The sequence below is a fragment of the Neopelma chrysocephalum genome, unplaced genomic scaffold, assembly GCF_003984885.1.
Source record: "Neopelma chrysocephalum unplaced genomic scaffold, ASM398488v2 Primary Assembly neopelma1_185, whole genome shotgun sequence".
NCBI classification, from domain to species: domain Eukaryota; kingdom Metazoa; phylum Chordata; class Aves; order Passeriformes; family Pipridae; genus Neopelma; species Neopelma chrysocephalum.
Window position 1 is genome coordinate 42,561 of NW_020897847.1, and position 11,070 is coordinate 53,630.

Here is an 11,070-nt window from a genome sequence, read left to right on the forward strand (position 1 = left end):
CCCCCCCATATCCCCATGACCCCCCTCCCCTCGGCCCCGCCCCCCCCAGCGCCCCCCGCTTCGGCGCCTCCGGCGGCGCGGCCCAATCCCGTTATCCCGCCGGGCCGCCTCCTCGCTCCCATTGGCCAGAGCCGCTGACCGACACCCCCGGCGACCAACCGGCGGCGCGGCGGCGGCCGGGGGCGGGACATCCTGCGTGCCGTGCGGCGCGGGCCGCCCCCGCCGCCCGCCCGGAGCTGCCCGGAGCTGCCGCGGCCTGGGCTGGGCCTGCCCGCGCCCGGTGCCCCCCGGTGCCCCCCGGGACCGCCCGGTGCCGCCATGCCACACAGCTTCAAACCCGGAGACCTCGTCTTCGCCAAGATGAAGGGCTACCCGCACTGGCCGGCCCGGGTGAGAGACCTGCGGGGCCGCGCCGTCCCCCCACCCCCACCCCCTACCCGGGGGAGGGAACGGGGGGTCCCGGACCGGGATGGGGGTGGGAGCGGGAGGGGGGAATGGGGGTGGGATGGGGGCACGCACCGGCTGCTGTGCCCGGACAGGAGGCTCCTGTCGGGATGGAGGTGCCGTAACGGTGCGTGGACCGGGATGGGGATCCCAGACCGGGATGGGGACGGGGGACCGGGATGGGGATCCCGGACTGGGATGAAGATCCCGGTACCCGGGTGGGGGGACATGTACCGGCCCCTATCCCGAGGCAGGGGACCCGCACCGGGATGGAGATGCCATAACGGGACCCGGACCGGGATGAGGGGACGGTACTGGGATGGAGGTGCCATAACGGGACCCCTGCAGGGATGGGGTGCCCTGTACCGGGGTGAGGGTTCCGTACCGGGGATGGGGGGTCGGTACCGGGATGGAGATGCCATAACGGTGCCTGTACCGGGGTAGAAGGGATGGCATGTCCCATCCTGGGATGGGGGACCCGTGTCGGTGTCTCCCCTGGGATGTGAATCCTTTCCCAGCACCCACACTGGGATGGGATGTGCTGTACTGGGATGGGCTGCACTGGGATGGGCGGCCCTATTCCAGCACCCACACTGGGATGGGGGCCTGGAACTGGAATGGGATGTCCTGTACTGGAATGGGGGACCCCATGGCAGCACCTGTACTGGGATGAGGGCCCAGTACTGGCACGGAGATCCCATATGGACATCCCATACCGTGACGGGAGCCCTGCCCTGGGATGGGGTCCTGCCCTGGGATGGGGATCCAACAGCAGCACCTGTGCTGGACCTGGAGTTTGATCCTGGCAGGGGATCAAACAGGTGCTGTGTTGGCACCTGTACCGGGATGAAGAATCCCAGACTGGGATGGGGGTCTGGGACTGGAACTGGGGTCCCGTGTTGGTACCTGTGCTGGGAGGGGACCCGGCACCAGGCTGGGGGTCCCATCCTGGCAACTGCTCCGAGGGAGATGGGGGGGTCCCGCAATGGTGTCTGTCCCTGGATGAGGGACCCCTGGGGCCGTGGCCTGGGGTCCCTCCTTCCAGCTGGGGTGCCCCCAACCCTGGGGTCGCCCCTCACAGCCACCCCCAGCATCCCAGCAGAGTCCTGCCCTTCATCCTCCATCCTCATCCCCCATTCCCATTTCCAGCTCCTGACCTGGACACCATCTGCTCTCTCTCCTCACCGTGGGGGGACAGAGCTGGGGTCTGTCCCCTCTTGGGGACAGCGGGGGGGGACACGCTGGGTGTGACAGGGGTGGGGGGCTGCCGTGAGTGCTCGGGGGGTGCTGGTGCTGTTCGTGGGGGTTCTCTGGGTGGGGACAGCCCGTCCCGCTGCGGGGTGACAGCGTCGTGCCGCGGTGCTGCCCGGAGGAGCGGGAGCTGCTTTGGGATGCGCTCGGAGGGGGACTGCTGGGTGTCCCAGGCGAGGCAGGTTCATCCTCTGAACGTGTCCCGTGGGAAGGGACCGGCAGGTGGAACCCGTGCGGGACCGGGGAAGCTCCGGGCGCCGGAGCCGACGCCGCGTTGGCCGCGCCGGGAGATGCGGGATGCCGGGAGATGCGGGATGCCGGGAGATGCGGGATGCCGGGATACCACCTCCTCCTCTTCCTCCTCCTCCCAGGAGAGCCCTCGCGCCGCTGCAGCCCCTCTGCTTTAGCTCGCTTGCTTTTTTTGGGGAAGGGTCCCCCCCACCCCGAAGACCTCCCCGGCACCCCGGGGCTCCCCCCCCGCCCGCCCGGAGCACAGAAGACGGGGGTGGCCCCGCGCATCCCGGGGCTATTCCTGCAGCCGGGAAGGACCCTCGGGCCGCTCAGCAATCGCCCCCCACCCCCTGCCGGGGCTCCCCTCGGTCCCTCGGGGCGATGGATCTCTGGGGAGTAGCACGTGGAGAGACGACCCCGCGCCGAGCTCTGCCCGGACCCCTCCGCTTACTCTTGTAGAGATCCCGCCGGGATCCCTCAGGGACTCTGATCCATGGCCAGGGCTCTCTTGCCACCAACAGGGACCCCGATCCAGCCCCTGATCCACGGCCAGGGACCCTGATCCCCAGCCAGGGCCCCGTCCGGGGGCTTCCTTGCCGCGGGTGCCGGAGGCCGACGTCGCTTTGCCGGGGCTTGAGGACGTTGTCGCCGCTCTGTGTCGCCGCTGTGTGTCACCGCCCCTGTCTGACCAACCCCCTGCTTTGGGTTTCCTTTCAGATCGATGACATCGCGGACGGCGCCGTGAAACCCCCCCCGAACAAGTACCCCATCTTCTTCTTCGGCACCCACGAGACGTAAGCGCAGCCCCGCGCCCCCCGCCCCGGGCCCCGCGCCCCGGCCTCACCTCTGCTTTGTGTGTCTCTCTCCTTCAGAGCCTTCTTGGGCCCTAAAGATCTGTTCCCTTACGAAAAGTACAAAGACAAATATGGCAAACCCAACAAGAGGAAAGGCTTCAACGAGGGGCTGTGGGAAATCCAGAACAACCCTCACGCCAGTTACAGTGCCCCTGCGGTGAGTGCGGGCCGGGCGGGGGGGCTGCCAGGACCCTCCATCCCTCCAGCTCGCTCTCTGCTCCTCTCTCCGCTTCTCCTTGCTGCTGATGCGCTTCCAGCTTGGCTTTCTCGGGGTGGAATCGGCTCCCCTTCGCTTCCCTGCCCTCTCCCCCGCTGTTGGACTCCGCTCTCCTCCTCGAGAAGGTGCTTTTGCTTTGCGGTGCTCGCCCAAAATCGCGGAGGTTTTGTTGTCGGAGCAAGAGCTTGAGGCTTGCTCGTCCTGGACTGTTGGACGGTCCCCTTTTCCATCCCTTTCCGAGGTTCTGAGCCCTCCAGTGGGATTCAGAGAGATGGTTCTTTGTCAGCTGCTCGTGGGGGCATCTTGTGACCACAGTTGTGGTTCATTGTATCGTAGAATGATTGTCTGGCGTTGTAGGAAGTTGGGCTGGAGAGGCAGAGGAAGGTTTTTGAGGTGAGCAACGAGGTCCAGGTCTGGAGATCAGGGAATGGCTCTGGTGAGGAACCAGGATGTGGTTGGAGGGGCTCTGGGAGATGGTTGCACCCCGAGCTCTGGATGTGGGGTGAGGTGACACCGTGGCGGTGCTTGAAAACTTGGAGCTTGGTGGTGGTGAAGGAAGCACCTGCCCTGGCCAGGAATCCACCAGGAACTCCCATCAGGGATAGGGACCTTCTGTGACCGAGGGGTCACCAGCACCAACCGTGCCCTGCGGGCAGAAGGAGCAGGAGGAGACTGAAATAGAGGTTTTCCTTGGTTTTGAGGCCTAAATGAAGCGAGGTGCCAGGAACAGTCAAGGGCAAGGAGAGGCTTTCCCAGCAGCTGGAAGGATCCAGGCTTTAGGAACACCTGTTCCCCAGAAGATGGAAGTTGGGGTTTGATGTCCCTGCGTGAGGAACCTGCTGATGGGCTGGAGGAGCGAGGAGACCTTCAGGGAGCAGGACACGGGAGATGCCAACTGGGAAGAGCGTGGTGGCCACCTGGACTCCTTGTGCAGCCCTTTCCCGCGGGAAGAGGACGGGAAGAGGCCTGATCCAGGTGGAGGAAGGGGAACGGCCGCTCCCTGACGCCGAAGGAGAGACCAAACCCAGGCACCCCCCGCTTGTCTGGCGCCGTCAGGGCCGGGGAGGGCTGGGGGCTGCTCCAGGGGGGCTCCCAGCTCCGGGATGCTCCAGGGATTTTGGATGAGGGGAAGAGGGGAGTGAGGCAGCGGTTGAGCTGGGGAATCCAGGAGCGTGTGGCTGGTGCTCTCAGGGTGGTGTGTGAGGGGCTGTGGGATCAGAAGGGGGTCGCAGCAGCGTTCCCACGGACGGGGGGGGTTGTGCCTTCCAAAGGGATCCGTGCCGGGAGGGGAGGCTGCTCTGCACGCACAGCTCTGCCATCCTTCACTCCCCACCCTTTGTGCCCCCTCTCCTCCCCTCTCCTCTCCTCTCCTGCCCCCCCAAAACGCCCCCCAGGCCCCTCTAACTCTGCTCTGCTCCCGCTGTCCGTAGCCCGCCAGCTCCTCCGACAGCGACGTCCCCGACAACGACCCCATGGCGGGGAGCGACGCCGGGGAGGACGAGGAGGACTCTGCCATGGCCACCGTGCCCACGGAGAAGGTGGAGAGCGACGAGGACTCGGATCGGGGCAGCGACCACAGCGGGCTCAAGAGGAAACCCTTGGCCATGAAGGTGGGTGTGGGCTGGGGATGGGAGAGGGGCCCGGCCGGGGACACCCTGGGGCTTCCCTCAAACCCACCGGGGCGGAAAGGGGTGAGGAAACCAATTCCCTCTGGTTTCCCTCTGGATTTCTGGTGGGAAACGGGGTCCAGCCTGTTTTTGGGGGTCTCAGGATGCCCATGGGATGGTGGGATGGCCAGTCCTGGTGGAGGTTGCAGCCCGGAGGAGAATCCAGAGGTGTGCACGTGGCTGTTCTTGCGGGGACGCTCGGGAAGAGTTGGAAGAAAGCCTTTCTTGGGAAACATTTGGCTTTCCGTGGTGGGTGGAGAGGGAGTGGGCTCCTCTCATCTCATCCTCTCTCCCGTCCCAGATGCCGCCGGTGACAAAACGGCCTCGGAAATCCTCCAGTGACCTGGACCAGGGCAGCCCCTCCGGGACGGAAGAGGAGAACTCGGAGACGACTTCCGAGTCGGAAAAAAACAGTGACCAGGTGCTGAGGGGGGTGTGGGATACACTGGGGGGGAGAGGGCTGGAGGGAGAGCACCCCCTCTGGGCTTGGGGGAGCCTGGCTGGCCTCTGCCAACATTGTGAGGCTGTTCCTGTGTTCCCACAGGATTTCACTCCCGAGAAGAAGCCGGTGGCCAGGGCCCCGCGGAGGATGCCGGCAGGGGGGAGGAAGAAGAAGGTAAAGGACCCCCAGCCTGAGAGAAGCTGGAGAGGAGTTGGGGTCTGCACTGTGAGGAGGGGGAGCAGGGGGTGGTGGAGCACCCAGAGGGACCTCACTGACCCCTCAGTGACCCGCTGGGATTGGGGTGCAGCTGGGATTTGGGCACTGGTAGGATTGGGGGGCTAATGGGATTCAGGGCAGTGCTGGGATTGGGGCAGTGCTGGGATTGGGGTGTTTATGGGATTCAGGACACTGCTGGGATTTGGGTGTCGCTGATTTTGGGGCACTGTTGGGGCTCAGGGTGTTCTGGGTTTGGGGCACTGCTGGGGCTCAGGGTGTTCTGGGTTTAGGGTGCTATTGGGGCTCAGGGTGTTCTGGTTTTGGGGCACTGATGGGGCTGAGGGTGTTCTGGGTTTGGGGCACTGTTGGGGCTCAGGGTGTTCTGGGTTTGGGACACTGTTGGGGCTCAGGGTGTTCTGGGTCTGGGGTGCTGCCACTCCAGTGCCACCCTCCATCCCAGCCCCTCTCTCTGCCTGCAGAAAGTGGAGTCTGGCTCTGACTCCGACTCCAAAGTGGACTCTGACCTGGAGGTGGGAAATGCCACCGTGGACATGACCAAGTCCGACTCCAACTCCGACTCGGACTCGGACATGTCGGTGAAAAAGGCGCCGCGGGGCCGCAAGCCAGGTGAGCCAGGGGGCTGTCCTGCCATCTCCTGCCTCTTGGGGATGGGAACATGGGATGGCAGGGGCTCCCGAGGCTCTGGGATCTCCTCCCATTGTGGTCACATCCCTGAGCCCCTCTGCCCCCAGTTTGGGGCTGTTCTAACAGCGGGACCCCCAGGGCTCCTGCTGAAGAGTGTGGGATGTCAGGGGCTCCCGGGGCTATGGGATCTCCTCGTTTGTGGGCACATCCCACATCCCTGAGCCAGTTTGGGGCTGTTTTAACAGACCCCCAGGGCTCCTGCTGATCCTGTCCCCGTTGTCTTGCAGCTGAGAAACCCCCCCCCAAGCCCCGGGGCAGGAAACCGAAGCCCGAGCGTGTCCCCACCAGCTCCAGCAGCGACAGGTGAGGTCGGATGGGACACCAGGACACCGGGACACCCCCGGGGCTGGGCTGGAGGGTCACCCCCTCCCTGCCACCGTGTGCCCTGTGCCCGGCAGTGACAGTGACAGCGACGTGGATCGCATCAGCGAGTGGAAGAGGAGGGACGAGGAGCGGCGGCGGGAGCTGGAGGAGAAGAGGAAGAGGGAGCAGGAGGAGGAGATCCGTCGGCTCCGGGAGCAGGAGAAGGAGGAGAAGGAGAGGAGGAAGGAGAAGGCAGAGAAGGGCGAGGAGGGGCGCTCGGACTCGGACAGCAGCGCCGAGGATGAGGTGGCCAAAAAGGGCCGGAGGGGCCGGACCAAGGCCGCGTCCTCCTCGGACTCGGAGCTGGAGCCGGAGAAGGAGGTGAGTGTGGAGCCAGCAGGGACCTGCTCTCCTCACCCTGGGTTACCCTGGGGTGCCCACACAGTCTTGGGGAGGGCTGTGTGTCCACAGGCACATCCCTGCCTTGCCATGGCAGCTCTTCCCCTGGCCCAGGATGCCCCATCCAGCTGTGGCCTCACATCTGGCACAGGCTGCCCAGGGAAGCTGTGGCTGCCCCATCCCTGGAAGTGTCCAAAGCCAGGTTGGAGCAACCTGGGATAGTGGAAGGTGTCCCTGGCAGGGAGTGGAACAAGATGGGCTTTAAAGCCCCTTCCAACCCAAACCATTCCATGGTCTCCAAGGTGCTCTTCCTCCCACCACAGTCATGGGATTTGCTCCCCCTGGAGCCTGTGGAAGCACCAGCCAGGCTTGGCTGGAGCACAGGGAAGGGTTGCACAGGGCTCTTGGCAACCCTTTACCTGGCCAGTTCCTCCCTGTGGAGGGGACTGGGGAGCTGGGAAAGCAGCACGGGGATCTGGAGGTGACACTGTGCCACAGCTGTGGGGTGACTGTGTGCCATGGGGGTGACCCTGGGCTGTGTCCATGGCCGTGGGGTGACCATGTGTCTGTGGGGTGACTATCTGTCTGTGGGGTGACCATGTGGCCGTGTCCATGGCTGTAGAGTGACCATGTGCTGTGGCTGTGGGGTGGCCATGTGGCCATGGGATGAAAATGTGGCTGTGACCATATGCTATGGCTGTGGGGTGACCATGTGCCATGGGGTGACCGCGTGCTGTGGGGTGACCGAGTGCCATGGGGTGACACTGTGCCATGTCCATGGGGTGTCCCTGTCCACGGGATGACCACGTGCCGGGGGTGACGCTGTGCCGTGTCCATGGGGTGTCCGTGTCCATGGGTGTCCATGTCCATGGGGTGACCACGTGCCATGCCCATGGGGTGTCCCTGCCCACGGGGTGAGGCCGTGCCATGCCCATGGGGTGTCCATGGGGTGAGGCCGTGCAGTGTCCCTGGGATGTCCATGCCCATGGGGTGTCCGTGCCCACAGGGTGTCCCTGCCCACGGGGTGAGGCCGTGCCGTGTCCGTGCCATCCGTGCCGCAGCGGGCAGGGCCGTGCCGCTCTCCCTGCATTGTTCTCTCCTCCAAGGTAAAGAAGCCGGCGAAGAAACAGCCCTCGGAGTTGTCAAGGAAACCAAATCAGAAGGAGAAGAGGGGCCGAGCAGAGGAGAAGCCACGGAGCAAGTCAGCATCTTTTCCTCCCCCCTCCCTGCCTTCCCTCCATCCCCCTGGGAACGGGGTGTCCCTGGGCTGGGGCCGGGGCTCCCTGGGGCTGCAGCACCCACAGAGGGGCTGGGTTTGTCCCTCCCCTCCTTCTCCCGAGCCCGAGGGGTGCAGGAGGTGTTGGGGGTTACCAGGATGACGTTCCCTGGTGTTCCCTTTTCCTGGCTGCATTCCCGGGAAGCTGGGGCACGGGGGAGCTGGGACCTGGGGGTGAGCGTGGCTGGGGGGCTGCAGGGCACTTGGGGTGCTCCAGGCAGTGCCACGAGCCTTGGTAGCCCGGTGGCAAGCGGGGGGTTCACCACAACCCTCTTCCCTTTCCCTCCCACAGACCCTTGAAGGTGGAACGAGGCCGGAAGAAATCTGACCCCATCCCTGAAAGGAGGATGGAGAAGAAAAAGGGTGAGAGAGCCACTGCTTCCTGCCACGGAGGGGAGGAGAGGGAGGGAAGGGATCCCGGGGTGGTTCCCTCATCCCTGGGACAGGGATGAATGTGTCCCACAGGGAATGGTGAGGTTGTTCCAGGGCCTTTCCCAGGATGGCATCAGGGAACATTTACAGTGCAGAGACACTGAGACCCTCTCCCCGTGTTGGCCCACCCCAATCCATCCTCTCTGAAGAGCTCCCTGGGGCTCTGCTGACCTTGGAGGTGCAGGAGGGCACCAGACCCTGGCTGGGGGAGGGAGATCCGGGGCAGATCCCGGGCTCTGGGCAGTGCCATGGCCTCCAGTGGTGTCCTGACCCCTCGGCCTGTCTCTGTCCCTGCTCCAGAGCCCACGGTGGAGGAGAAGCTTCAGAAGCTTCACAGCGAGGTCAAGTTCGCCCTGAAGGTGGATAACCCGGTGAGTGCTGGGCTGCAGTGCCAGGGCTGCTCCTCCTCCTCCCTTCTGGGCACTCTGGGAGCTCCCCGGGCGCCCTCGGGGACAATCCTGAGCCCGGTGCCACCCGGTGCCACCCCCGCAGGACATCAAGCGGTGTCTGAACGCGCTGGAGGAGCTGGGGACGCTCCAGGTCACCTCCCACATCCTCCAGAAGCACACGGACGTGGTGGCCACGCTGAAGAAGGTAGAGCAGAGGGCTCAGTCCCTCCCTGGAGCCGACGTGGGCCCCCCTTCCCCCAGGCTCTAAGGGGGTCCCTCCTCCCGCTCTCCCGGGGCAGATCCGTCGCTACAAAGCCAACAAGGACGTGATGGAGAAAGCTGCCGAGGTCTACACCCGCTTGAAGTCGCGTGTGCTGGGACCAAAGCTGGAGGCCCTCCAGAAAGCCAACAAAGCCGGGCCTGAGAAGGACAAGGGGGAGGCGGAGAAGGGCCAGGAGAAGCTGCCGGGAGCGGAGGCGCGGAACGAGAAGGGGGAGGAGGAGGAGACGAACGCTGGTAACGCTCCCTGAACACCCCTGGGCGTGATCCCAAGGCCCTTCCCGGGGCACATCCCGTCCCACTGGGGAGTAGGGATGTGGGGAGGTGGCTCTTGCCCTGGGTGGTGGAGGGATCAGCCCCTCCAGGCCCTGCTTTGCCCGAGTGCCAGGGGTGGGAAAGGGCTGGGCGTGGGACGCTGGCGCAGGGAGGGCAGAGGGCAAACCTCGGGCCCCACGCCCGGGCTCTGGGGGCCTCCAGGCTGGGTTTTGGCCCAGGATGGTTCCTCCCAGCCAGCCTGAGCTCTGCTCCAACAGGGGGACGTGGAGGTGTCCTTGGACACCGGCTCAGGCAGCTGGTGACTGGGATCTTCCACCCTCAGAGCCAAGACGGCCCAGGGGTGCTGCAAGAGCCTTCCTGGAGGAGCTGCCAGGGAAAATCCACCCTGGCACTGCCCTGGGCTGGGGGGTGGAGGTTTTGAGGCCCTTCTTGCATCTCTTGGGCTCAGCCAGGCCTGGGGTCCCCTCAGGCTCAGTTGGGTGTCCGGGGACAACCCCTGGCTGTGGATCCTTGGCCCACTGGGTTGGGATGGACGAGAGGCTCCAAGTGCCTGAGCCTCTCTCTCTTTTCCCTGTCAGACCTGCCAGGTCCTGTGAACGGTGAATCCCTGTCCCAAAAATCAGAGGGCACAGAGGAGAAGGACAAAAGCCAAGGGGTGGGAGCTGCAGAGCCGGAGGCGCCCGAGGAGCCCCACAACAAGTGAGTGAGGGGGGCTGGGGCTGCCTGTGACCCACTGGGCTCTTCCCAGGGTGATCTGGGGGGAGCTGGGGCCGTGTCAGGCTTTCCCAGCCTGGGAAAGAACTGGGATGTGGGATTGTCTCCCCTTCAGCAGCATGCAGGACTATCCCAAGGCCGAGCGAGCTGGGCCGGAGCGGGAGCCGGAGGCTGCGGAGGACACGGAGGAGAGCTGAGGAAAAACAGCTCCCACCTGGAGCAGGAGGAGGAGGAAGAGGAGGAGGAGGAGGAGAGGCTGGGAAGGGAGACCAGCCTGTGCCTCGTCCCCTGCTGGAGTCACTTCCCCAAGTCACACGTAGCCGATGTCCTTGGTCTTGTCCCGTGTCCCTGCGGAGGCACCGCCTGTGGGGGGGCTGTGCTGGTGTCTGTATTTGTCCCCCCCTCCCTTTTTATTATTTTCATTTTATTTTGTTGGGTTGTTTTTTTGTTTCTTTTTTTTTTTTTGGTTGTTTTATTTTTGTTTTGTTTGTTTTTTGTTTTTTTTTTTTTTTTCCCTCCTACCTAATTTCTCGTGATTTCGACCGACATGAAATGAATATAAAGGGTTTTCTAATGAAAAACACCGGGAGCCCCCGGAGTCTCTTTGTGATTGGGATGAGGGGAGGGAAGGGTTGGGGCTGGAAAACACCCCAGTGGGTCCCCAAATTCCCTCTGGACCAGGACCAGGCTCCCACAGATGTCCCTGGCTGGGCTGGGCAGCCAAACTTGGCACCTTTGCTGAGCTCTTCCTCAGCTCCATCATCCTCCATTATCCTCCTCTTTCCAGCCAGAGGGAGCTGCTGGAGCTGGATCCTTCTGCCCCAGGGGCAGCAGAAGGGCTGGGCACCAACTTTTGGGGTAAAAACAGAATAAAACTGGTGTGTTCTCTCCTAACTGCCCCAGGAAGGGACTTGGGGCATCCTCCTGCCCCGTGCTGGGCACCAGCTCTGGCTCTTGCTCTCTTTGCTCTTTTGC

General features: G+C 64.3%; 1 protein-coding gene across 5 annotated transcripts; it reads left to right on the top strand.

Moving 5' to 3' along the window:
• Positions 1-253: 253 nt before the first annotated feature.
• HDGFL2 (HDGF like 2) lies at positions 254-10,670 on the top strand. 5 transcript variants are annotated; one of them, XM_027702417.1, is made up of 16 exons: positions 254-390; positions 2,644-2,720; positions 2,799-2,937; positions 4,428-4,607; positions 4,966-5,085; positions 5,209-5,280; positions 5,802-5,949; positions 6,255-6,330; positions 6,426-6,711; positions 7,836-7,930; positions 8,298-8,368; positions 8,738-8,808; positions 8,930-9,031; positions 9,126-9,342; positions 9,960-10,080; positions 10,214-10,670. In XM_027702417.1, exons 1-16 carry the CDS (start codon positions 319-321, stop codon positions 10,290-10,292), a joined length of 1,926 nt encoding a protein of 641 aa, XP_027558218.1. In that variant the 5' UTR covers positions 254-318; the 3' UTR covers positions 10,293-10,670. The 5 variants fall into 5 exon arrangements, with proteins under 5 accessions (XP_027558218.1, XP_027558219.1, XP_027558221.1 ...); XM_027702418.1 differs by having other exon boundaries at positions 6,432-6,711; positions 10,211-10,670; XM_027702415.1 differs by having other exon boundaries at positions 255-390; positions 10,211-10,670.
• The last annotated feature ends 400 nt before the right edge of the window (positions 10,671-11,070 follow it).

What these genes read in the sequence shown, in the direction of transcription:
- HDGFL2 (XM_027702415.1), top strand. Translation starts at nt 319, where the DNA reads ATGCCACACAGCTTCAAACCCGGAGACCTCGTCTTCGCCAAGATGAAG. An exon ending in CGGAAAAAAACAGTGACCAG is followed by an intron (nt 5,086 to 5,208) that starts GTGCTGAGGGGG and finishes GTGTTCCCACAG; the next exon opens with GATTTCACTCCCGAGAAGAA. An exon ending in CCCGAGGAGCCCCACAACAA is followed by an intron (nt 10,081 to 10,210) that starts GTGAGTGAGGGG and finishes TCTCCCCTTCAG; the next exon opens with CAGCATGCAGGACTATCCCA.